This window comes from Dipodomys ordii, unplaced genomic scaffold, assembly GCF_000151885.1.
Source record: "Dipodomys ordii isolate 6190 unplaced genomic scaffold, Dord_2.0 Scaffold95, whole genome shotgun sequence".
NCBI classification, from domain to species: domain Eukaryota; kingdom Metazoa; phylum Chordata; class Mammalia; order Rodentia; family Heteromyidae; genus Dipodomys; species Dipodomys ordii.
The window spans coordinates 2,873,818-2,900,028 of record NW_012267311.1 but is presented as its reverse complement, the minus strand read 5'-3'; the positions used below and the strand labels follow the sequence as shown (position 1 = coordinate 2,900,028).

At 41.0% G+C, this 26,211-nt stretch overlaps 1 protein-coding gene across 2 annotated transcripts in view; it reads left to right on the top strand.

The window, feature by feature from the left end:
- Nucleotides 1–26,211, top strand: part of Ubap2 (ubiquitin associated protein 2) — a 107,696-nt gene that overhangs the window by 72,412 nt on the left and 9,073 nt on the right. For both annotated transcript variants that reach the window (XM_013026690.1, XM_013026689.1), the window contains exons 11-19: nucleotides 4,024–4,091; nucleotides 7,064–7,253; nucleotides 10,804–11,014; nucleotides 13,605–13,879; nucleotides 14,823–14,992; nucleotides 16,958–17,171; nucleotides 19,608–19,650; nucleotides 22,522–22,705; nucleotides 23,539–23,608. In XM_013026690.1, coding sequence (XP_012882144.1) covers nucleotides 4,024–4,091; nucleotides 7,064–7,253; nucleotides 10,804–11,014; nucleotides 13,605–13,879; nucleotides 14,823–14,992; nucleotides 16,958–17,171; nucleotides 19,608–19,650; nucleotides 22,522–22,705; nucleotides 23,539–23,608 — 1,425 coding nt within the window. The remainder of the gene's footprint in view (nucleotides 1–4,023; nucleotides 4,092–7,063; nucleotides 7,254–10,803; nucleotides 11,015–13,604; nucleotides 13,880–14,822; nucleotides 14,993–16,957; nucleotides 17,172–19,607; nucleotides 19,651–22,521; nucleotides 22,706–23,538; nucleotides 23,609–26,211) is intronic.

The window sequence follows — 26,211 nt, the reverse complement described above, 5'->3', positions numbered from 1 at the left end:
TTTTGTTTTTGGTCAGTCATGGGGCCTGAACTCTGGGCCTGGGCGCTGTACCTCAGCTCTTCAGCTCAAGGTTAGCGCTTTACCACTTGAGCCACAGCACCACTTCCGGCTTTTTGCTTATGTGGTGCTGAAGAATCGAACCCAGGGCCTCATGCATGCAAGGCAAGTGCTCTACCACTGAGCCACCTTCCCAGCCCCAGAAAGAGTATACATTTTGGGTCACAGTTTTATTCAAACCCTGATTAAACTCAGGGCCTGAACTCAGTGCCTCAAACTCTCACTTGACTTTTTTGCCCAAGGGTAGCACTCTACCACTTGTACCACATCTTCACTTCCAGCATTTTGTTGGTTAACTGGAGATAAGAGTCTCAGTGATTTCTCCTGCCTGCAGTGGCTTCCAATCTCAGCCTCCTGAATAGATTGAATTATAGGCATAAGCCACCAGCTCCTAGTTCTATAGGAATATTTGAATAATAGTTTTTTTAGGTTATCATGTTGCCTCATTAGTACATTTCTAGCGTTTCAATACCCATTCTAGACATTGGTGCCGATGGCTCACACTGTGATTTTCAAAGTAAGTGGAGGCTGACAAATCCTCAAGACTTCTCTGCAATTAACCAGCAAAAAGCTGAAAGTGAAGCCATGAGTGAAAAAGCCAAGTGAGAGCATGAGGCTTAGAGTTCAGGTTCCAGCACTGGCACACACACACAAAAACACAAAAAGAAAATACCCTTCATTTGTGTCAATTGTCTGGAGTTCATTCAGTATGCAGAAATTCCAAAATAATTGTACTGAGGAAAATAAGCAGGAAAGATTATATACTTTAACTTTTTTATTTAAAATTCTAAAAAATACACACTATAACAACAGAAAACATATTTATGCATGCTTAAAGGTACAAAAAGTGGTAGGAATAATGTACCTAGGAACAAGAGGAAACTTTGTTTTGGGTTTTCCTGGGGCTTAGAGTCAGGGAGGGCCTGGACACTATCCCTGAACTATTTTACTCAAGGCTAGAGCTCTACCACTGGAGCTTTTGGTTTTTAATTGGAGATAAGATTCTCATGGACTTTTCTACCTGGGCTGGCTTCAAACTAGTCCTCAGACCTCAGCTTTCTGAGTACTAGAATTATAGAAGTAAGCCACGAGCACTCAGCTGAAGAGGAAACTTCTGAGGAGTAAAGAATATGTTTGAGGGCTGGGAAGATGGCTCAGTAATAGAGTGCTTGCCTCACATGCATGAGACCCTGGGTTCAATTCCTCAGCACCACTTACACAGAAAAAGCCAGAAGTGGGTGCTGTGGCTCAAGTGGTAGAGCACTAGCCCTGAGCTGAAGAGCTCAGGGACAGTGCCCAGGCCCAGAGTTCAAGCTCCACAACTGACCCCAAAACAAAATGTTTGAGGCTGGAAATGTGGCTTAATGGGAGAGTACTTGCCTAGCATGCATGAAGCCCTGGGTTCGATTCCTCAGTACTACATAAAGAGAAACAGCTGGAAGTGGCACTGTGTCAAATAGTAGAATGCCTAGCCTAGAACAAAAGAAGCTTAGGAACAGTGCCCAGGCCCTGAGTTCAAGCCCCAGGACTGGCAAAAATAAAAAGTAATGAGGAAAAAAAAAAAGAATTATGTTTATGAACCAGACCTGGTAGTGAGATCCTATAATCTAAGCTCCTTGGGAAACCTTGGCTGGAGAATCACTTGAACTCAAGAGTTAGCCACTAGCCTGGGTAATATAGTGAGGCCCTGTCTCAAAACATACACAGTGGGCTGGGTGCTGATGGCTCACGCCTGTAATCCTGGTTACTCAGGAGGCTGAGATCTGAGGATTGTGGTTTAAGGCCAGCCCCAGCAGGAAAAGTCCGTGAGACTCTTATCTCCAATAAACTACCAGAAAACAGGAAGTGGCACTGTGGCTTAAATGGTAGAGCTCGCCTTGAGCTGAAGAGCTGAGGGACAGTGCCCAGGCCCAGAGTTCAAGCCCCACCACCTACCAAAAACAAACAAAACCCCCATACACAACGAAATAGGTTATTACCTTGGTGATGAAAGTTTCACAGTAGTATATGTGTATCTGTGTATATATGTAGGTAGGGAGATATGTATGTATATATGCAGTTATTTAATTTGAACATTTTTGAGGTTTACTGTAAATGCTATACTTCAATAAAATTAATTAAAAAATAAAAGAAACATAATAATAAAAATGCAGTATACAAAGCCGGGCACTGGAGGCTTACTCCTGTAATTGTAAGTACTTCCGAGGCTGAGATCGAGGCCTGCGATTCAAAGTCAACCTGGGCAGGAAAGCCTGTGAGACTCCTCAATTAACCACCAGAAAACCGGAAGTGGCTCAAGTGGTAGAGAGCTAGCCTTGTACTGAAGAGCTGAGGGACCAGTACCTAGGCCCAGAGTTCAGGCCTCACAACCGACAAAAAAAAATAAAAAAATAAAGCAATATACACTACTTATCAGTAGAATACAAATGTCTGAGTTTAGGGAAAGAAAACATCAGTTGAAAAAGTGAAATTCTCCAAAAGTTTTATATATTTGGTTTGTTGTGTTATTTTTATTTTGTATAGTAACAAATTGAGGCTGAGACTAAGACTTGAAGCCTGCTTTCACTGTGTTGTTTTCATTCTTAGCATTTCCCTAATGTGAGATGGTTTTTTTAAAATTTTAATTTTAGGGACAATGTTTTCCTAAGTTTCCCTGGGTTAGTTACCAGGAAGCCTCTTACTGCTTCCTCCAGTGGGCTTAGATTAAAATGTGTTCCACTGCACTTGGCTGACAAGTCTTTTTTTTTTTTTTAATTTGTTTGTTTTTGATGGAACCAGGTACCAGGGCTTGAACTCTCTAGCTTAACCCCCTTCTCCAGGCAATCTCCCAATCTCCCCCCCACTTTTTTTTTTTTTTTTTGGGTCTGGTCGTGGGGCCTGAACGCTGTCCCTCAGCTCTTTCAGCTCAAGGCTAGTGACTACCACTTGAGCCACAGCGCCACTTCCGGCTTTTTTCTTTTTGCTTATGTGGTGCTGAGGAATCGAACCCAGGGCCTCATGCATGCAAGGCAAGCTTTCTACCACTGAGCCACCTTCCCAGCCCCCCCCCCCTCTTTTTTGTGCCGGTACTAGGGCTTGAATTCAGATCCTGAGCACTGTCCTTTATCCTTTTCTGCTTAAAGCTGGTGCTCTACCACTTCAGCCACAGCTCCACTTGGGCCTTTTTTTTTTTTTGGTCGGTTTTGGGGTTTGAACTCTGGGCCTGGGCACTATCCCTGTGCTCTTCAGCTCAAGGCGAGCGCTCTACTGCTTGATCCACAGCACCACTTCCGGTATCCTAGTGGTTTATTGGAGATAAGAGTCTCACGGATGTTCCTACCTGGCCTTTGAACCGCAGTCTTCAGATCTCAGCCTCCTGAGTAGCTAGGATTACAGGTGTGAGCCACCAGCGCCCAGCCACCTCGCCCTTTTTAATTAGAGTCAAGAGTATCATGTACTGTTCTGCTTGGGCTGGTTTTGAAATGAAATTCTCAGATCTCGGCTTCCGGAGATCAATCCTGTAATCCTGCAGCTAAATCACTGGTGTGAGCCATCAGTTCCCTACTTTCAGTCCAGTTCTTTTGCTCAAGTCTTGCAAGCTTTTTGCTTGGGCTGGTTTCAAATCTAGACCCTCAGATTGAAGCCTCCTGGGTTACTAGTATTATTTGCTCAAGTCTTGCAAGCTTTTTACTTGGGCTGGTTTCAAATCTAGACCCTCAGATTGAAGCCTCCTGGGTTACTAGTATTATTTACAGGTATGAGCTACTGATTCTCAGCCAATGAAGTCAAACTTGTTAGCTTATTGACCTAAAATTAACTCCATTTGAAGAAAATTACTTGTTATGGTCCTTTGTATATTTCATTTCCTTTAGAATATCCTCTAGGTGAATATCTTTTAGGTGATACATGAACTATCAGATGACTGAAAATTTTGGTCTTACATATAGTAAGATTTTTTAAAAAGTTTTCAAAAAACTTTTTATACAGCTTTCCGAAACAAAAGTCTTCACTGCCTCATCTGTTCCAGTGGAGAATCACATCACACCTGGACAAAGGTAAACATTTTGGCAATCTTTGTATTGTTATTCATAGCATAATTAAAATTTCTTGCCTTAGGAAATGTGTTTGCATTTTGGGTCTCTCTATTTTTCCTTTTAACAAAGACTAACACAGTATCTCTATCTAGAGAGTTAATAGCTTCACTAGTTGGTGATATCCACTTGAGCTTTAAAATAGCAATTGAGGGGGATGGGAATGGATGGGAAGGGGAAACAAAGGAGGAGGCTACAATGCTTGATAAGAAATGTACTCATTATCTTGCCCATGTAATTGTAACCCCTTGTACAGTATTTTCACAATAAAAAAAAAGAAACAAAAAAAATAGCAATTGATTTTGTGGTTAGCTGTTGGGCAGCCTAACTTATTTACTGGTTATTTTTATTTTTGTAAGCCTATTGTTTATTTTCATGTTTTAAATTAACATCAGTTAGTTTAGCAAAGGGGGTTTAACAAGTCTATTTATGTATATATTACATTTCGGTCATAATAGTTCTCTTTCTCATTCTCCCATCTCCCCATTCCTTTTTACCAAACCAATCCTGTCGTGTGTTTCCTTGTTCCCTTTTCACACTTACATAAAATTTCATTATAGGGAAAGAAAAAATGATGCATATATCTACCTTCTCCATTGTATTTATTATGTAGTGAGTTTCCTAGGTTAATTTTCTTTTTTAATAACTATAAAGTCATTAGTAGTTCTTTTGTTTTCCAGAAGACAGTTAGTACTGTTTCATATATATGTTTTATCAACTTTTTGGATTAGAACTCGCTCAGGTTTTGGGTGATAATGCAACTTTTGTTTTTAACAAATATGCTTCAAGGCAAGCGCTCTACCACTGAGCCATCTTCCCAGCCCCTTAACAAATATGCTTCAATGTAAATCTATTTTGGATACCTACTGCCTGTTTAATAGGCATCTACTACTTGAGTCATGCACCCAGCTCAGTAATGCAATTTTTACAATCAAATACAATTACAAAGTTTAGGGATTTGTAGTCCTAGAATTAGGATATTATAAATTAGAACATTATCTTTGGGTCTAAAATGTTAGTTTGTGAATTTAATGTGGCTCCTGGAGAATGAAAATGGCAGTATTTAAGAATAGGACCTCGGTGTTAGAACTTTGCTTTGTATAAAGAATTGAATCCTGAATTATTTCAACTTCCAGAATCTGCCTTTCTCACTGGAATGCTAAGAGTTTTCAGTTAGAAAACAGGTTTTTGAAAAAAATAAAAAATAAAAACAGGTTTTTGAAAAGGATTCATGAGCACTCTGCTAGGTAATCTAGTGTACCTTGCAGGTCTGTCTATTAGATTTGGAGAATTGTTACAAGAGGTTAGCATCTCATTCACATGGCAGGTAGTGTTTAGCTATAGCTTTTATGTCTTTGTCATGCTTTAAGGTGTTAGGCCATGCTTCTCAAATTAGAATATCCTTTTCCAGGGATATTTTAGGAGTTCTTGTTAACATAATCTTTGTTATTTTGTTGTGCTTTTATTCCTGAATATTTCAGAAGAAAATTAGTTACACACATGCTCAAGTATATTGTAGGATAGAATATAAAACTTGTAGGAATATTTAAAATAAATGTGAGAATTACCGAGCCTTCTGGCATAGCTGAGCTTTTCATTCCCTGGGAATATAGATTCACTCTGTTTTTCTTTTTCTTTTTTTTTGGGGGGGGGGTCCGGTCATGGGGCCTGTACTCGGCCTGGGCGCTGTCCCTCAGCTCTTCAGCTCAAGGCTAGCACTCTACCACTTGAGCCACAGCGCCACTTCCGGCTTTTTTCTTTTTGCTTATGTGGTGCTGAGGAATCGAACCCAGGGCCTCATGCATGCAAGGCAAGCGCTCTACCACTGAGCCACCTTCCCAGCCCTTCAGAAACATTTTTAAGTTTACTTAATTTTTAAATTTGCTTAACATTGTTTTGTAAATATTTTTATTGTTAGTATAAAGGATTTATACATAGAGGTTACAGTTACACAAGTCAGATAAACTATATTTCTTTTTGGCCAATGTCACCCTTTCCTTCACTCTCTCCCAGTTTTTCCCTGTGGTCTCTAGTCACAAGTTGTAAACTTTATTAGTTCATTTTCAACATAGTATCTAGTGAGTACCACTTCTGCATTTGTTCACCCTTTGTCCCTCTATTTCTGTGCCCCGCTTATATACAAATGAACAGACAAGACAAAAATAAAATAATAGAACAACAAAAAGAATAAAACCTTGTTTCCAAATCATGGAGTTCATTTCAATAAATAGTATTTTATGTGATCCGAATAACCTAGGCATTGTGCCTTTGTGTTCCTCCCCTAAAAATATCCTCCTTTTGTCTCACTGTGTGAATAACTAGAGTCAGGTATAATTTATTGGGTTTTTTTAGATCTAGCTTCCTCATATGAGAGAAAATATGTGCTGTTTATCTCTCTCAGTGTGGTGTACCTCACTTAACATAATTTGTTCTAGGTCTATCCATTTCCCTGCAAATAACATAATCTTTCTTTCTTTTCTTTTTCTTTTTTTGTCGGTCGTGGGGCTTGAACTCTGGGCCTGGGTGTCCCTCAGCTTTTCAACTCAAGGCGAGCGCTCTACCACTTGAGCTACAGTGCCACTTTTCTAGTGATTTATTGGCGATAGGAGTCTCACAGTCTTTCCTGCTCGGGCTGGCTTTGAACTGGGATCCACAGATCTCATCCTCCTGAATAGCTACAATTATAGGCATGAGCCACAGACGTCCGGCTTTCCTGCAAATTTTTAAGAATATCTTTTTATTTTTTCAAATCCATGATTTGATTTATATAGCTTTGTAACCTTTTTATGGTGATTGAGGTCTTCTCTTAAACTCTTATTTTCCAAAGGTTCTGCTCACTTTGGTAGTTTCTAAGTTAAGTTTACTTCATTTTAATTTGCCTCTCAGATTCATTTGTTGCTCATGACTTGTTTCTCATTTGTATTTTGTCTGTGTAGTATCGACCTAGTAGCCTTGCTCCAGAAGCCCATTCCTCCCAGTCAGCCCTCAGAAGTCAACTCCTTTGAAACCTCCCAGCAGCAGGGCTTTGGCCAAGCCCTTGTCTTCACAAATTCTCAACACAATAATAAGAAGACACCAGGAACTGGCAACTCCACCACTACCAACTCTTATTCTCCTCAGAGTCTGGTAACTCACTTTTATTTCAGTATGAGATTTTAAGGAATATACCTATTACAGTGGTAGTCAACAATATGATACAAGCCTTTTCTTATGTACTATGAATACTAAAATTACTGCAATAGATATCAGTCCAGAAAACAGTGATGTGATCATTTCCAAGCACATATCTGATGATTCTATGTAGAATTTAAGTACTGAGTTTCCTGGACCAAAATAACAATATTTCTTCATAATGCATTGAATTCTTTTTCAAGGAATAGTCACTCCAATCGAAACATCCCTTTTATTAATGATTTTTTTTCCCCTCAGATTTGTTAACAGTGTGTCCCTATTTTTAACATCTTTAGTTGACTTAAATTCAAATGTTTGTCAGGTTGTTTTTTTGTTTGTTTGTTTGGTCTGTTATGGAGCTTGAACTCTGGGCCTGAGTGCTGTCCCTCTGCTCTTCAGCTCCAGTTGAGCACTCTACCACTAGAGCCACAGCGCCACTTCTGGCTTTTTCTGTTTATGTGGTGCTGAGGAATCGAACCCAGGGCCTCATGCATGCAAGGCAAGCACTCTACCATTGAGCCATCTTCCCAGCCCTGTTTGTCAGTCTTGACTTATTACAGAACTAATTCTACATCTATCTAGGTGTTTGTGTTTTTGTATTTTTCTTTGTTCTCATTCCAAAAAATAAAGGCTCCTTTTTTTTAAAGTGACAAACAGTAAAAGAGAGGTTCTTATATTTGAATGTGTTTTCATTGAAACAATGTCCTTCAATTGTGTGTGTGTATTTATTACTGACTTCTGGTGAGAGTTAGACTCCCATCAGAAAGAATTTCTGAAACTTATTAGAGAAGAATGAGAAGCTAAGCTGAGGGGAATAGAAACTTAGAGACTAGCTTGTGAAAAAGTAGCTGTAGAACAGTGAAGCAATTTTGGATTTCCTTACAACTAGAATACTCCTTGTGTTTCAATGTTAATGACAAAATAAAATTACTTTTATTTCCTTGATTTTACTTCTTATGGAAAACAGTATATTCTGGTTTTTTGTTTTCTTTTGTTTCGTTTTTTGGTCCATTGTGGGTCTTGAACTCTGGGCCTCGGCACTGTCCCTCAGCTCTTCAGCTCAAGGCTAGCACTCTACCATTTGAGCCACAGTGACACTTCTGGTTTTCTTGGAGTTAATTGTAGATAAGAGTCTCACCAGGACTTTCCTGCCCAGGCTGGCTTTGAAATGTGATTATAGATCTCAGCTTCCTGAGTAGCTAGGATTACAGGCATGAGCCTCCTGCACCCGGCTTATATTCTGGTTTTTATCCTAGGTGAATTGGAAGAGGGTTTTTTTTTTTTTGTAAGTATTTTGTTGTTGTTTTTTAATTTTTCTGGGTAGTGCTAAGGATCCAACCAAGGAACTCATACTAGTCAAATATTTTACCAGTGAGCTCTATTTCTAGGCACTGGTGCTATTTTTTATGTATTTCCTAGTACAAGGCCTTCTATGTAGCTAGGATTACAAGTATAAGCCTCCAATGCCTGGCTATCTAGTATCATTTTGGTAACAAATTTGTCAGAATGGTACTGAGATGTAAAAGGGCCATTCCTTTTTTACTGTATTTTCTAGTTGTCGGCTTTCATTATTTTTGGATCCTTATTTTATTATTTAGAAACAGAGTCTTGCTGAGTAGCAGTGGCTGGCCTTGAATTTGTAATCTTCCTGCTGAGTCTTCTGAGTGCTAGGCTTGTGCTGCTACTTGTCTTTTTGGATCTATATATATGAACTAGGACAGTACAGGAGTAGGAGTAGCATTATTTTTTGTGTACTTAATTTTTCCAGAGCATGTTTGGTGGCTTTTTGTTGTTGTTTGTTTTTTGGTCAGTCTTGGGGCTTGAACTCTGGGCCTGGGCGCTGTCCCTCAGTTCTTTAGCTCAAGGCTAGGGCTCTACCACTTTGAGCCACAGCATTACTTCTGGTTTTCTGGTGGTTAATTGGAGAGAATCTCCTGAATGTTCCTGCCCAGTATAGCTTTGAACCTTGATCCTCATATCTCAGCCTCCTGAGTAGCTAGGATTACAGGCGTGAGCCACCAGCTCCTGACATGTTTGGTGTTTTAAGATACTTGCTTATCAATTACCTGTGTGTTTCATTGTCTGATTTTGGAATATTAACTAAGCTCTGTGACCTGTATTTGATATAGGGTATTAATATATACTGTATTTGATATACAATGTGACTCAGATCTGACCTCTTCTGTTGTAATCATTAAAGATGATCAGTATGATTGGGTACTGGTAACTCACGCCTATAATCCTAGCTACTCAGGATGCTGAGATATAAAGATCACTGTTCAATGCCAGCCTAGGCAGGAAAGCCCTTGAAACTCTTTATCTCCATTTAAGCACCAAAAACTACAGAAGTGGAGCTGTGGCTTAAGTGAGAGTGATAGCCTTGAACAAAAAGTTGGACCAGAGCCCAGGTTCAGAGTTCAAGCTCTAGGACTGACACACACAAAAAAGATGACCAGGGGCTGGGAAGGGGCTCAGTGAGAGTGCTTGCCTTGCATGCATGGGGCCCTGGGTTCGATTCCTCAGCACCACATAAGCATAAAAAGCTGAAAGTGGTGCTGTGGCTCAAGTGGTAGAGTGCTAGCTTTAAGTTGAAGAGCTGAGAGACAGTGTCCCGGCCCAGAGTTCAGGCCCCACAACCAACAACAACAACAAAAAAGATGACTACTATGGTGACAGATGCAGTTTTGATCTGGCTTGTTAAGCATGTCTTTGTCATTTACTTTCATTCCTCGTTAGTTTAGAAAAGTGATTTATAATTGTGATTTTGAAAAAAAATCACTTGAAAAAAATTCCTTCAAATCTATGGCAGATATTTCTGTTCCTTTTAAAACTCATGTTAGAACCTGGAAGGGTGGCTGATTTTCCAGTTTCTTCTTAGAGTGTAATCATATTTTCATGTGGTATTTTAATTTTTTTTTTTTTTTTGTCAGTCGTGCGGCTTGAATTCAGGGCCCAGGCACTGTCCCTAAGTTTTTTTGCTCAAGATCATCATTTTACCACTTTGAGCCACGGCACCACTTCCAGTTTTCTGGTAGCTAATTGACATAGAGTCTCACAGACTTTGCTGCCCAGGCTGGCTTCGAACCATGATCCTCAGCCTCCTGAGTAGCTAGGATTACAGGCAAGGGTCACCAGCGCTGGTTTCATGTGGTATTTTTTTTTTCTTTTTTTTTGGCTGGTCATGGGGCCTGAACCCTGGGCCTGGGTGCTGTCCCTCAGCCCTTCAGATCAAAGCTAGTTCTCTGCCGCTTGAGCCATAGCTCTACTTCTGGCCTTTTCTGCTTATGTGGTGCTGAAGAATTGAACCCAGGGCCTCATGCATGCAAGGCAAGCACTCTACCACTGAGCCACCTTCCCAGCCCTCATGTAGTGTTTTCTAAAATGTGACTTACTAGTTTAGATGTTCCAAGATATACTCTTTAAAATACTTCTGGAAATATTTTGATGATGTGAGCCAGGCATTATCTATATTCCTGAGGATTTGTTCTGTTACTTCTCTTTAAAGTCATCCGTCCTTGGCTCAGGATTTGGAGAGCTTGCACCATCAAAAATTGCAAACCTAACCAGTTCTCAGATTTTGGATCAGTTGAATTCTTCAAGTTTGAGCCAGTTTACTGCCACCCCAAGTTCACAACAGAATAGTACTAGCTCCCCCACAACTACATCTTGGGACCTCAAGCCCTCAGTATCCCAGTCTGCAGTCCTTAATCATTTTGGTAAGTATACTTTTTGGTTCTGGTGCCCATAATTGTGGACATGCTAAATTATTATTAGTAGAGTACTGAATTATAATCATTAGAGTGAATTTAGCACCACTTCCACTTTTCTAGTAGTTAATTGGAGATAAGAATCTCATGGACTTTCCTTCCTGAGCTGGCTTTGAACCACGAACCTCAGATCTCAGCCTCCTGAGTTGCTAGGATTACAGGTGTGAACTACTGGCACTGAGTTCAGAGACATTTTTTTTCTTTTAGAACACTTGTACTTTTGTGAAAGAAAACACCATAGCCAAGTCAGAAGATAAAATGTGAAAAAACGTGTTTTAAAATTATACCAAAGATAAAGCATTATGTTTCTTTCTCTATCTCTTTTCTTTTTTTAATGTAGAATTGAACCCAGGACCTCATGGGTGCTAGCAAGTACTCTACCACTAAGCCACCTTTCCAAACCCAGGATTAAGTTGTTTTTTTGTTTTGTTTTGTTTTTTGTCATTCGTGAGGCCTGAACTCAAAGCTAGCATTCTACCACTTGAGCCACAGCGCCACTTCTGGCTTTTTCTGCTTATGTAGTGCTGAGGAATCGAACCCAGGGCCTCATGCATGCAAGGCAAGCACTCTACCACTGAACCACCTTCCCAGCTACAAGGATTACTTTTCTTAATGTAACAGAGTAGTGAAAAATAGGCCAACAAGCAGGCCAAAAACAGAGAGAAAGCTCTATGAAATGTGGACAAAATCTATATGAAAGAACATTTGAGAAGTGGCACTGTGTCTCAAGTGGTGTGAGTGAAGAGCTGAGAGACAGCACCCAGGCATAGAGTTCAAGCCCCACAATTGACAAAAAAAAAAAAGAGCTTTTGAGTATATGAAATGATGGTTATGTTCATTCATTGAGCTTTTGAGTATATGAAATGATGGTTATGTTCATTCATTATCATTTTATTTTTTAATTCGATTTTTTGTGCTAGTCCTGGGGCTTGAACTCAGGGCCTGCACACTGCTCTGAGCTTTTATTCTCAAGGCTAGTGCTCTATCACTTGGGCCACAGGTCCACTTCCTGCTTTTTGGTGGTTAATTATAGAGAAGAGTCTCATGGACTTTGCTGCCCAGGCTGGCTTTGAACCCTGATGAGATCTCAGTCCCTTAAGGAGCTTGGATTATAGGTACTGGCTTCTAACTGGTGTTTTTATTTTTATTTATTTAGTTTTTCCAGTCCTGGGGTTTGACTCGGGGCCTACTCCCTGTCCCTGAGCTTCTTTTACTCAAGACTAGCACTCTACAACTTGAGCCACAGGCCCACTTCCGGCTTTTTTTTCTTCCTTTTTATGTGGTACTGAGGAATTGAATCCAGGGCTCATGCATGCTAGGCAAGCACTCGACTACTAAACCATATTCCCAGCCCTAGAGTGTTTTTTTTTGGGGGGGGGTCCTATTGTGGGGCCTGAACTCTGGGCCTGGGCGCTGTCCTTCAGCTCAAGGCTAGCACTCTACCACTTGAGCCACAGCCCTTTTTTTTTTTTTTTCCATTTTGCTTATGTGGTGTTGAGGAATCGAACCCAGGGCTTCTGGCATGCAAGGCAAGCGCTCTACCACTGAGCCACCTCCCCAGCCCCCCTAGAGTGTTTTTAAAAGGCAGTTTTCCTACTTATATATAGCAATTTTGAAGTGTTTGCTAAAATTTTAAATATCTACTCTGTGAACCAGGGTATGTATTTTTAGCAATTGATGCTACAGGGATAATTGTAAAAAAAAAAAAAGATCTGACATACAAATATATCAATTTCCATATTTTTTAAGGCATAGGCAGGAAAATTTGAGCTCACACAATATAGAACTGGTTTAAAATACATCCAGTTCCTTGATTTATATGTAGTTGTAAATATGAGGGAAGTAGCTTTTCCATATTAATGTGGAACAGTCTCTGAAAATTAAAATGACTTGAGAAATTAAGAAATACATTAAGATTGACATGTCTGTATTTTTTTGTTACAGGGAAGGAATATATTCATTATATTGTACATTTACAACTTTTAAACATCAGTCAAAATAATAAGATAATGTTTTAAAGTTTTGTGCAATCATAAAACAAAACATAATCCTTTCTCTGTTGGCTAATAGCACTTCACTGTTATTCTTAGAGGTTCCTACTCCATGTACTTTAGCATAAACTATATGTCCTCTGTGCATGATGAGTAAGGCCAAACCAATTCAGGCATCCTTTCCCATGTACCAGTAGTACATTATCTAACTTGATTTATTCTCTCTCTCTCTCCCTCTCCCTTTCTCCTTTTCTCTCCCTCCCCATCCCTCCCTTCTCTCCCTCTCTACCTTCCTCTCTCCCTCCCTCTTTCCCTTCCTCTCTTCCTCCCTCTCTCTCTCCCTCCCTCCTCCTCCCTTTCCCTCTCTCCCTCTCCCCCCTCTCTCTTTCTCTCTCTCTCTCTCTCCCTCCCTCTCTCCCACCTTTCACCTCCCCTCTCCTGTTGAGATTATACTGCAGTAGCCCTTCATGAACAATATAAGAAATTCAAAATTCTTGTTACAGAATAATACAGTGTTGCTTTTCTTTGTTGCTTTACATATTTCCTAGATTTTAAATCTCAGCCTGAACCATCCCCAGTTCTTAGCCAAATGAGCCAGCGACAACAGCACCAGACCCAGACAGTCAGTGTTCCTCCTCCTGGTTTGGAGTCTTTTCCTTCTCAGGCAAAACATCGAGATTCAGCACCTGGAAACGGTACCTCCACTGTGAACAAACTCTTGCAGCTTCCTAACACAGCTGTGGAAAATATCTCCATATCTGCTCACCAACCACAGCCCAAACATGTCAAACTCCCGAAGCGGCGCATACCTCCAGCTTCTAAGGTGAGGATTTTATCATGGAATCATAGTCCTAGAGGATTTATTTGTAGTGAGATAAGTCTCAATGTGATGTAAGCACATTGCTAACCTAAGGATAGTAGTTCGTAACTGTAACCCCAGCTGATCAAGAGTTGAAAACCAGCTTGGACTACTGAATTCTAGCCTGGGCTACATAGTGAGACCTGTTTATTTATTTGTTTGTTTGTTTGCTCATTTAACTTTTTGTGCTAGTATTAAGGCTTCAACTCAGGATGGCCTGGTACACCTGTTTGCCTTTTTTAAAATCTTGGCTTAAGCTCTACCATTTGAGCAACACCACTACTTCCATGAGTTCAAAACAAAACATAGATTGCTGCTTTATGAGGATTTGGCCCTTTCTGAGTGGTTAGGTTTGTATTTGAGGAAATAGATTTGTACTGAGAGCTGGAGAACCTTAATTCATATATATAAACTTGATGATCTGGCTTAAAGCATTTGATCTTCTGTAGGCTGCTTTCTCCTGTAGTTGGAGAATGTGTGGTTCCTTGACCAAATGTTTTCAAAATTGATATCTCCCTGAAAATAGTCAACTCTGTATCCATTCTCCTTCCTCACCATTACAACAATTCAGCTGGCATTTGTTTAAGAAGCATTATATTAATAACATCAACATCTACTCCTGTGACCCTTTGAAAACTTTGTTGTTGTTGTTAGGAGAGCTTGAACTCTGGGCCTGGGTGCTGTCCCTGAGCTCTTCAGCTCTAGGCCAGGGCTCTACATCCCTGTGACCCTTTAATTCTTCTTTACTCTTCCCTTCACTCATTTCTTAAAAGATAAATTCCTCTTAGTCTCTCACTCCCTGATTCTGCCAGTGTAGCCAGGGAACTCCGTTACTTTTGTGTAACTGGGTTACACAGATTTGGAGTCCTTGACTTCTGTCCCTGACATGACAGCTCTACTTTTTCAGGTTCCAGCTTCTGCAGTGGAAATGCCTGGTTCAACAGACATCACAGGATTAAATGTTCAGTTTGGGGCCTTGGAATTTGGAACAGAAACTTCTCTCTCTGAGTTTGGATCATCTGCAAATAGTGAAAATAGTAATCAAATTCCCATCAGCTTATATTCGAAGTCTGTAAGGTACAAAACTTAACTACTTTTCTTATTTTGACTGACTTTAGTTGACTGACTTTCGTTTGTAAAACAACAAAACAGTCCTAAGAAATTCCTTGTTGGAGATAGTGTAATCCTGTGTTAATGAGTATGTGAAGCTATCAGTGATTTTTAATTCTAGGACTTCTCCTCCCTCCCCCCATAACCTATAGCATACATTCAGAATTTCTTATTTATTGTCATCTCTTGACAATGTATCTCAGGATTTGCCTAATTTGGACATTACACGCTAGTTTTCAAGGTTTATTCCTTTCTGAAATTGGAGTTTGAACTTAGGGTCTCATGGTTGCTAGATTTGCTTGTTTGGTACTTCTCTACCACCTTAGACATGCTTCTGGCCCAGCCTTTTGCTGTTACTTATTATGTTTGCTGGTCTTGATGCTTGAACTCCGGGTCTGATCACTGTCCCTGAACTTCTTCTACTCAAGGCTAGCACTCTACCACTTAAACCATAGTGCCACTGCCAGTTTTTTTGTGATTAATTGGAGAGATAAGAGTCTCAGGAACTTTCTTCCCTCCACTGACTTTGAACCTCAATCCTCACTCAGATCTCAGCCTCCTGAGTAGCCAGGATTACAGGCATGAGCCACCAGCACCTGACAATTGTTGGTTATTTTGGAGCTAGATCTCACAAACTTTTCTGGCTTTTGAATTGTGATCTTTGGCTCTCAGTCTCCTGAGTAGCTAGGATTACAGGCCTGGACACCAATGCCCCAGCTAAGTTTTATATTTTATTGACAGAGTTTCATTATACATCTTACCAAATTGTGCCTATCTATTCATTAGTTGATAAACATTTGGTTTATTTCCTGTTCCTGTTGCTGCTGGGTACATTCAGTTATGCATTTTGTGTACTTTCCATTCTTTTGAACATGTCCGAGGAACAGAATGTGTGGATCCTATGGTTATTGGTATCTTTAACCATTTGAAAAACTTGCTTTTTCTACAACTGCAGCATTTTACATTCCTATCAGTAATGTGAGAAGAACTCAAGTTTTGCACATCTTTTCTCCAGTGGAATTTATATACATATGTACATATTGGAGTTTGAACTCGCACTCCTCTAGGCTCTTCCATTTGAACCATACTCTCAGCCCTTTTTGATTTCATTCTTTTTTGAGTAGATGTGGACTGTCTTGGACAATAATTCTGTTATTTAGGCTTCTAGAGTAGCTTGGATGACAAGGACACCACCACCAGACCCAGCTATTGCTTTTATTTGGTATATTTTGGTTTGGTGATGGTATTGGACCTGAATTCAGGACCTCACTCAGCCTTTTCATTCACAGCTGGTGCTCTACCCCTTGAGCCACACTTCTAGTTCCAACATATCTTAACTCAGGTAGCTGTTGGTAGAGATAAAGGTCTCAAACTTTTTGCCCTAGTTGCCCTTAAATTGTGATCCTCTCCACCTCTACCTCCTGAGTAGCTAGAAATACAGGTGTTATCCACTGTACCCAGGCAGTAGAATTTTACAATAAAAATCCCAGATTTGAGGTATTCTCAATTAGTGTTTCCACATACAGAGACAAGAGTTCATGCATTTGGTTGTAGCAGATATCTCCAGCATGGACATAAATGTGTGCATAGACTTCCAGACACATACACAGAATAGAGAGAAATACAGTATTTTGGCTTTGGTTCTGGGTATTCCTATATTCTCTCACCCTTCCCACTTCTCTGTTTTTCATAGCCTATTTAATCCCTTTCAAATCCAAAGTTACTTAGAGTTTTAACAATTTCTACCTGTCAGTTAAATCAGGTGGATCGTGTGTGTGTGTGTGTGTGTGTTTGAAATTGAATTGTAACACAAATAATATAGTAATATAAATATGCTACATGTTCATTTAATTTAGAAGATGACTATAAATGGATTTTGTGGTTTTACTTAAATGGCATAATGTTTATCTCCATACCCTTTACTGTTTTTAGTGATCCTTTGAATACCTCTTTACCAATGACCAGTGCTGTACAGAACACCACCTATACGACTTCAGTCATTACCTCCTCTAGTCTGACCAGCTCAGCCCTGAGCTCTACTAGCCCAGTAACAACGTCTTCCTCCTATGACCAGAGTTCTGTGCACAACAGGATCACATACCAAAGCTCTGTAAGTCCATCGGAGTCAACTCCCGGAACCATCACAGTAAGTAGTTTTCTGAGTTTCTCCTCTTTGGATATCCTCTTTAAAAGTCAGTGTGGTAGCCAGGCACTGGTGGCTCACACCTGTAATCCTAGCTACTCAGAAGGCTGAGATCTGAGGATCACAGTTCAAAGCCAGCCCAGGTAGGAAAGTCCTGGTGAGACTCTTGTCTCCAATTAACACCAAGAAAACTGGAAGTGGTGCTGTGGAAGAGTGCTTACCTTGAGCTGAAGAGCTGAGGGACAGCGCCCAGGCCTAGAGTTCAAGCCCCATGACCGACCAAAAAAAACCCAAAACGTTAGTTTGTGGTTTAGGCATTATGCCTTTGGATAGGATTTTTATTTTGCAGATTGACCAGCCATTTGAGTAAAATCTTTGTAATGCATGAGGTTGGTTATAGCAGACATCTCCAGCTTGAACAATGAATGTGTGCCCAGAACTACAAACACACATATTAGCTAAATCAAAGGTATAGGTCAGAGGATTGTAAGCTCAGGTCTAGGTGAGGCAAAGCTAGTGAGACTGAATGAGTAAATTAATAGTAGTTCTTACACAAAAAAATGCAAACACAGGTATTTCCATTATTGCAAAAAGTCCTCTTTAACGGTGCTGGTGGTATGCTGTTTCTGAAGCATAACCAGGCCCTTTGCTGTCTATACGTCACTCCCCTTCTTCTCCAGGATATTTCAGTCCCAGCTCTAGCTTTAGTTCAAGCTATCTTTGTCCACATCACTGCCCATTTCATTCTGTTTTCAGCTATTGATTCTGATTTCCCTGGACCCTTGATACTTGAGTGTTTTGAACTTCTACATTCTTCTCCTAGAAGCATGCAGCCCTCTGTTGTGTCTGTCCATCTGTTGTGCTTTATTTTTTATAGTGCTAGAGACTGAAGGCTTTGTTCATGCAAGGCAGGCACTGTATTACTGAGCTGCATCTCCAGCGCTTATGGTTTGTAGAACTTTTTTGGTGGTCTTGGAGATTGAATCTAGGCCTCCTGCGTGCTCTACCACTTAAACCACAGACTAGTCCATCATTTTAATTTTTAAAATTATTATCAAGATGAAGTGAAATATTCCTCAACTGTGATAAATACTGTTTCATATCCCTTTTGATTTTTTTAATCTGGTACACATACTATAAAAATAAATATATTTTAGGGGCTGGGAAGGTGGCTCAGTGGTAGAGCACTTGCCTTGCATGCTCGAGGCCCTGGGTTCAATTCCTCAGCCCCACATAAGCAAAAAGAAAAAAGCTGGAAGAAAAATAAATAAATAAATAATTTTATGCAGTTATCATAAAAATATATTTTGTGAGGCTGGGAATGTGGCTTAGTAGTAGACTGCTTGCCTAGCATGCATGAAGCCCTGAGTTTGATTCCTTAGTACCTCCTAAACAGAAAAAGCTGGAAGTGGCACTGTGGTTCAAGTGGTAGAGTGCTAGCCTTGAGGAAAAAGCAGCTCAGGGACAGTGCCCAGGCCCTGAGTTCAGTCCCCAGGCCTGGCAAAAATTAAAAATTAAAAAAATCCCAGTACTGCGAAACAAACATGCAAGCAAACCTGTTAATTCCAAGTATGGGAGTTACATTTTTTGCATTTGGTTAGCATTTTCTTTCTTGTACAAGCGGCAGAACTTGCATGAGACAATAAAGGTATCTGGTGATTTAAATATAGTGGTGCAGCTGGGCACTGGTGGCTCACTCTTGTTATCCTAGCTACTCAGGAAGCTGAGATCTGAGGATCACAGTTTGAAAACAGCCCAGGCCGAAAAGCCCATGGGACTCTTACCACCAATAAACTACTGTGAAAAAAACGGAAGTAGTGCTATGGCTCAAGTGGTAGAGCGCTAGCTTTGAGCGCAGAAGCTCAAAGTTAGTGCTCAGGTCCTGAGTTCAAACAATAGGACTGGCCAAAAAAAAAAAAGGTACTATGTTCTTTAATGGGTATATATTCCTTAAATAGTTGGATATTTTAATAGTATTAAAAGACTATTTCATTGCTATGTCCTCTTCCCCAAATACTAAATCTGATTTTCAAATAATGTCAGCGGGGCTGGGAAGGTGGCTCAGTGGTAGAACGCTTGCCTTGCACGCATGAGGCCCTGGGTTCAATGCCTCAGCACCACATAAGCAAAAAAAAGAAAAAAGCCGGAAGTGGCACTGTGGCTCAAGTGGTAGAGTGCTAGCCTTGAGCTGAAGAGCTGAGGGACAGCGCCTAGGCCCAGAATTCAGGCCCCACAACCGGACCCTCAAAAACAACAACAACAACAACAAATAATGTCAGCTCCTTGGAATTTATTAGAGTTTGTTGTTTGTAGGATAAAACAGAATTGTTTCTTCAGTAATCTGTACTTCATATGATTACTGCTAGATCCCAGTAATCATCTGGGTAATCATGTGGGTATGTACATGGGTACACTTACTTTCTCTTCTGTTCCTTGTAGAATGGACATGGTGGTGGACGAAGTCAGCAGACACTAGACACTAGTGAGTATATCAGCTAACTATATGGCTGGCAGAAATCAATCAAAGAAACATGGTGATGTAGCTGATATAATGAGGAAAATACCAATTGGCAATTGAATAACTAAAAAAACAAACCCAAACAGCCCTTTTGTATTTTTCTTGGAAACTTCTCTCTTTCCTTTCTCTCTACCCTATTAATTAAGTACTTAATTAATTTTTTGACATAATGGAGTTTAAGCTGTGGGCCTCAGGCTTGCAAGGGATGTGCTCTACCACTTCAGCCATGCCTCAGCCCCCCCCCCCTTTTTTTTTTGAAGCAGGTCTTACTGTATAGTCCAAGCTAGCCTCAAGATCCTCTTGCCTGAGAAAACAGGAATATGCCACCATATACTTCCACTTCATTGGAACAACAACAAAAAAATTAAAGACAGACTCACTCCTCTTTCTGTGGCAAAATCAGTAAAGTTAGCGTGAAGTTCCTATGTGAGCAAATTATAGCTGGTAGTATAGTAGAAATATCACAGCCACAAAACGGAGGTGATCTTCTGTTATTCTGCCATATTAGACTGCACCACAGTGCAATGTACGTTACTCATTTTAAAGATGCTTTGACAGACAGATTCCAAGTTGGTGAAAGGACTATTACATCAGTAATGTTTTAAAATAATCAAGGACTTCTACAGAAGAAATTATCCTTAGTACAGAAAATGACTGTGCTTTTTGTTTACAAGACCTGAAGGACTATTGCTTAGGAAGAGACCTAAGTGTTGTTTACTGTGGATGCTGCACAGGAAAATGAGGATCCCTTCCTTCTATACCTATAACAGCTCAGTGATTACTGGAGAATCCTCAGGTGAATCCCTGTTAGTTGTTTTTAGCTTGTCTGTGCTTGTTTATAGTAGTTTTCTTTTATCATTAAGTAAGGCAAATAGACATCCCCTGTGGATCTGGAAGCCAGATTTTTTTTTTGAGGTGGGGGAGGAAGAAGCAGATAGAGTCTCACTATGTAGTCCAGGCTGGCTTTGAACTTGTGACACTCCTACCCTGAGTGCTAGGTTTACAGACATCTGCTTCCATGGAAGCCTGTTTCTTGATGGCTTTACCCCCTCTTCCTCCCCAGTAGTGGCAATTGAACTCAGTTCCTCACCTTGATAGCCAGGCACTTTCATCACTGAGCCATGCCTCTATCCCTAAAGCCTTTTTTTAAATAATTTTTTAATTGAGATTGATTACATAAATTTCACAAATTTTACAGTGTTGTGGGATAGTGATACTAAAGTCACAAACACATTTTAACCTTCACAAGGCAAATTGTCTTTATTTGTTTGTTTTGTTTTTGTTTTTAAATAGAGTTTGGGAGATATAGAGTATGAATAGGGATATTTAGACCAGGATAATCCTCTGTTGCAGTTGAAATGATAGGTTTAAAGCTCCAGAATTTGTGTTTAATGATAATGCTAGGCTGTTAGAACTGTTTTGAGAGATGAGGAGCTCTGAGCTTTTTGGAGTTAAGGGACATCTCCCTCCAGCAGCTATGGTGACAAATTTCTTCTGATCAGTCATGGGGTTGAGAACATATAGAGAGGTCCTAAATGGTTTGGAAGTTTTAAGTGGGGTAATAAATATATGAAGTATCTAGAAAACATATGCAACTAAGACAGTTTGGGTTTATTTTTAATTATTTTGTTTTTTTGGGAAGTGGCGTTGACATTTATACCAGGACCTTACTATTTGAGCCACAGCACCCAACCCTTGGTGCATCTGTCTGTGGTTGACCTCAAAATGCGATCTTTCTGGTCTCCTAAGTAGCTGAGATTACATATGTGAGCCACCCTGACCAACTGAGATTGGTTTTATTTTCAGTACTCTCTGCCATCTGTTCCTCCCCTTCCTTCCCATCTCTTGTTCTTTGAGAGGGAGCTTTACTGTGGGCTTATTGTCAGGTCATCCCCAAATTCAGGCAAGTACTTTCAGGTGAGGTACAGCAATTTTGTCTTTATCTGATTGTCTAAGAACCAAATTAATCTTTGGAATAACCTGTCAATGAGAGGGAGGACTTAGGAATGCAAAGGACTCTCAAGAATTGACCTGAAGATAGTTGGCCTGCTGCTTCCTGTTCTTCCTGTTACAGTGCTGCCCCTGGTGCTCATATAGAGCCTGGCAGAAGGGAAAGACGGTGATGTTCTTCAAGCACATATCTGAATTGTATGTGTGGACAAAATGAAGCTGAGTCTTTCCCACCAGTCAGGTTATGTCCGTGACCGTTCTGAAATCCAATAAATTGTTTATGTGCCTTGAGAGTAAACTGTTGAAGTACATTCCAAGGATATTCTTGCAGGGCATTTGGAAGTAGGTATCGAGCAGCAACATGTTTTCTTTCTGCATATTATAGGCAGTTATAGACGTCTCCACAGTGTGGACACTCTGCATTCTCGTCCCCACTTGCTCCAAGCTGATAGCCAGCTGCATTGGTGCGAGGTAGATGAAAGCACCATGGCGTGGCTTGCTAGTCAGCTCTGCACTCTTCTCTCTTGAGCCTTTGGAGGAAAATTGGCCTTAGCTTGTAATTATGTATACCAATCTCAGCATCTATTTTCCTTTCTGGTTGCTGCAAATGTTAGGTGTCGGTAGGTGGGACAGGTATGTTCACAGGACAGTGAATGATTATTAAAATGTCATTGCCTGTTTTGGGTTCAAATCTTGCATGTCCAGTCATCTCACAGTTTCAGTAGTACAGTCTGACAGAGATGGAGCCATCTGGTGATATGCTTGGGAATTGTCCTAGGTTATATAACTTTATATGTGTCATCTGAGCCTAACATGTCAAAGATACTGAGCATATTTGCAATAATCAGTGTTGGTTCAGGAGCTCAATGCATTTGTTTCTTACAGCTACTTCATCCGTTCCAGCTCCAAAGACAACAGACCCTCCTTCCACCCTCCCATCTGTGGCTTCCCTGCCCAGCACCACCTCCTGCGCTGCGCTTCTGCCCTCTGCATCCCAGCACACTGCCACTTTGCCCCCCTTGTCCCAGCCTGGTGACCTGGCCAGCAGTTCCCTCTCTCAGCTTAGCAGGTATGGAGGAACTGTGGGCCTAAAGTGAGAAGTACATGGGGGCAAAGTCCTTGAACCCCTTCAAAGGGTTGTCTCCATGAACAAAATCCATTTGTAGGCCCTTACATGTTTTGAGCTTTTCCCTTAGTACCCTAGTTTAGGTTTGGGCCTGGCCAGGTCTCAAAAGTACCAGATGTGAAAACTAACTGCTTGTAATGCCTCTGCTGCAATAGAGCTCTGAGTCTCCTGGGAAGGGTTGGGGCCTTGGACTTCTACACTTCCTTGGACCTCAGGCAGATGCTATAAGCCTAACTTGTCCCCAGCTCTCAGCCAGGTTACTGTGACGTGGAAGAAGAATGAGGTTGGATTTCTGAGCAGAGGTCTGACTTGCACTTGTCATGGCTCCAGAGAACAAGATGTAGGAAAATGGGTTTGTTTGTTACCTTTATCTTCATTGTACAGTTTCTTTTAGCCGCTTTAGTTGGGACTGGCCTCTGGACATGATGAGAAATCAGGTTCTTACTCTGTCATATGGCGTCATTTTATGAGCTCTTAATCAAGCATGGCAGAGTTGGCAGTATGATACTGTTTTTATTCCTTTTATCTCTGCGAGAGCAAAGGAATCTCTTATTTACTGAACTTGGCCAGGATACATCAGATCTCATGGCAAGGGATCCTTTAGGTCATTCCTAAACACCAGGACCTCATCACTAGGTTCTGAGGGCAGGAGGTCTGAAGGTCAGGCTTCCCCAGGATGGGTATAAGCTTGATTGTAGCCATTCAAGCCAGGGAGACCTGACTGCTGTGGAGAAGCTTGTTTGAGTGGACATTTGGTCCTCTCTTTTGTCTTCTAGTTCCCTCTCGAGCCACCAGAGCAGCCTCTCCTCTGTGCCTACAGCACGCTCCCCGAGCACACCGCACACAGTAAGTATCCTCAGGCCACGCCCCGCCACCCTCCCTGGCACACCGGCAGTTTCCCATGTGAAGCTGAGGCTTTAGTTGATGCATTTTGTAGATCTGAGACAATCTGGAGTCTCTTAGCTGAGGTGTCTTTATGTAGTTCCATGGTTCTATGTGCTGATTCCTGGGCTCTGTGGTAGCCAGCTTGCTTACTGAAGTCTGACTCCTTGGAAGTACTGCCTCAGACCCATGTGCTCTCAGGAGGGTTTTAGCAGTGAGCCTTGTACCCAAGAGCTTACTATGTTCCTCTTTCCTTAAAGGAGATATTTCTACACAGTAGGGTAGAGCTTTTTATGTTCACGCATGTTTCATTAAAATTACTTACATGTGACACCACTGGGGTTTGAACTTGGGGTCTGGCACTGCTGTTTCCCCCGTGCCCCTTCCCCCCAAGGCAAGCACTCTAGCACTTGAGCCACACCTCTGCTTGTGTTTTTTTGCTGGTTAATTGGAAATAAGAGTCTCACACAGGCAGGCTTTGAATCTTGATGTTGAGATCTCAGTCTCCTGAGTAGCTTGGAAATCTGAAGGGGGGGCGGGTGCAAAAAGTCAAGCAGAAGCCAGGTCAGGAGACATTGCAAGTGGAGGTGTCAGCTAGTATGTGTCCTCTGTGTACCAAAGAGTAACCCCAGATCATGATTTCTCTTTGTAACTAAGAACTGTAATTTGATCTGTGAAATTGAAGCTTTGTTTTAGGGGATGTGGGTTGGGCTGGTGATGAGGTAGAAGGAGTGGTGGTAGAATGGAGAGGAGGTGGGTAGGAGCTAGCACAGACAGGAAATGCTGGGTCACAACAGAATGCTGGCTCCTGGGCAACAAGGCTGCAGGCAAGTTGGAGTAGCAGGTCCACAAGGAGGCAGGATTTGGTTAGAGACGCATTTGAGAGGCAGGAAGATAGTAAAAGAATCAACTGCAAAGTAAGATGGTGGCAATTCTATCTGTGTCTGATTCTTCCAATATTGTGGCTTTCAAATTCTAGTCTAAGTAAAATCTCAAACGTGATCTTTTCTCATTAAACACATAGGACGCCATCTTCACCATGGAGCACAGTGTGGATGCCTGCCTCTGCCTTGGTCATACCACCCTCACCAGGAGTGCTGAGGAGCTGTCTCCCTATATCTGGGAACCTCCTGCTCTTGTACTTGTAGTGAACTGTACGCTGTGTTAGCATAAAACCATGACTCTCCTTCTCCACCTCCCATGTAGCTTGAGGTAACAGGATATAATACTGAGTCCTAGCTAGATTTAGAAAGGGTCTAAAATTTTTCTTCTCTGGCTGGCCTCAAACCATCCTCCTCCTGTTCTCACTCTCCCAAGAAGCTAAGACTACATGTGCAAACCACTGACAGTTGGCTTTTTTTGCCAGACCTGAGGCTTGATACTCAGGGCTTAGGCACTGTCCCTGAGCTTCTTTTGTTCAAGGCTGACACTCTTACCACTTGAGCCACAGTGCCACTTTCAGCTTTTTCTGTTTATGTGGTACTAAGGAATTGAACCCAGGGCTTCATGCGTGCTAGGCAAGTACTCTACCACTAAGCCACATTTTCAGCCCCCCCCCCTTTTTTTTGTCTTGATGCTAGTGTTGCCTTGTATAGGAAGCCTATATTATTTACACATTTATTAAATATAGTTTTGACCAAATGTGATAAAAATACATATGTATATTGAAATTGAAAGGAATTTCAAAAACAATTATTTTCCACACATAACATTCTATAGCTCAGTTGATATGAAGAATCCCAAGTTGTCATCAGCTATGCTTAAATCTTTGTGTGATCTGAATGTTTCCCTGCCCTTAATTTCATGAAAAAATGCCTCCCAAAAAATAATGTGCCTGGGTGCTTGTGGTTTACTCTTGTAATCCTAACTATTCAGGAGGCTAAGATCTAAGGATTATGGTTCAAAGCCAGCCGAGGCAGGAAAGTCCATGAGACTCTTATAGGACTCTTATAGAAAAAACAAGCACTGATGACTCACACCTTACAATCCCAGCTACTCAGGAGGCTGAGGTCTAAGGATAGAAGTTCAACGGCAGCCCACATAAGAATGCCTTTATTCCCACAGCCTTCTTAAAGTGGTCTCATTGTATGTTGGCATTTTTCCAATTTGTAGTAAAAAAAAAAAATAGCCCTTCAGGGATAGAGATACTACTTCTTTTTCTGTACTGGGGTTTGAATTTAATTTGTTCTTGTTAGGCAGGCACTTAACTACTTGACCTATGTCCCCAATCCTTTAGCTTTTAATTTTTCAGGTAAAGTCTCATACTTTCTCCTAGCCACAGTCCTCCTATCTCTGCCTCTCAAGTAGCTGGAATGATAGACATTCACCATGATGCCCGTCTTGTTTTTGTTAAGAGTCTCACTTTTTTACCCACATTTACTTCAAAACTGCCTGTTTCTGCATCTCTAGTAGCTTGGATTTTAGTTGTGCACTACCACACCATATCAGCCTTCTTTTTATTTTTTTATTATTTATTTATTTTTGTTTGTTTTTTGGGTCCAGTTGTGGGGCCTGAACTCTGGGCCTGGGCGCTGTCCCTCAGCTCTTCAGCTCAAGGCTAGCGCTCT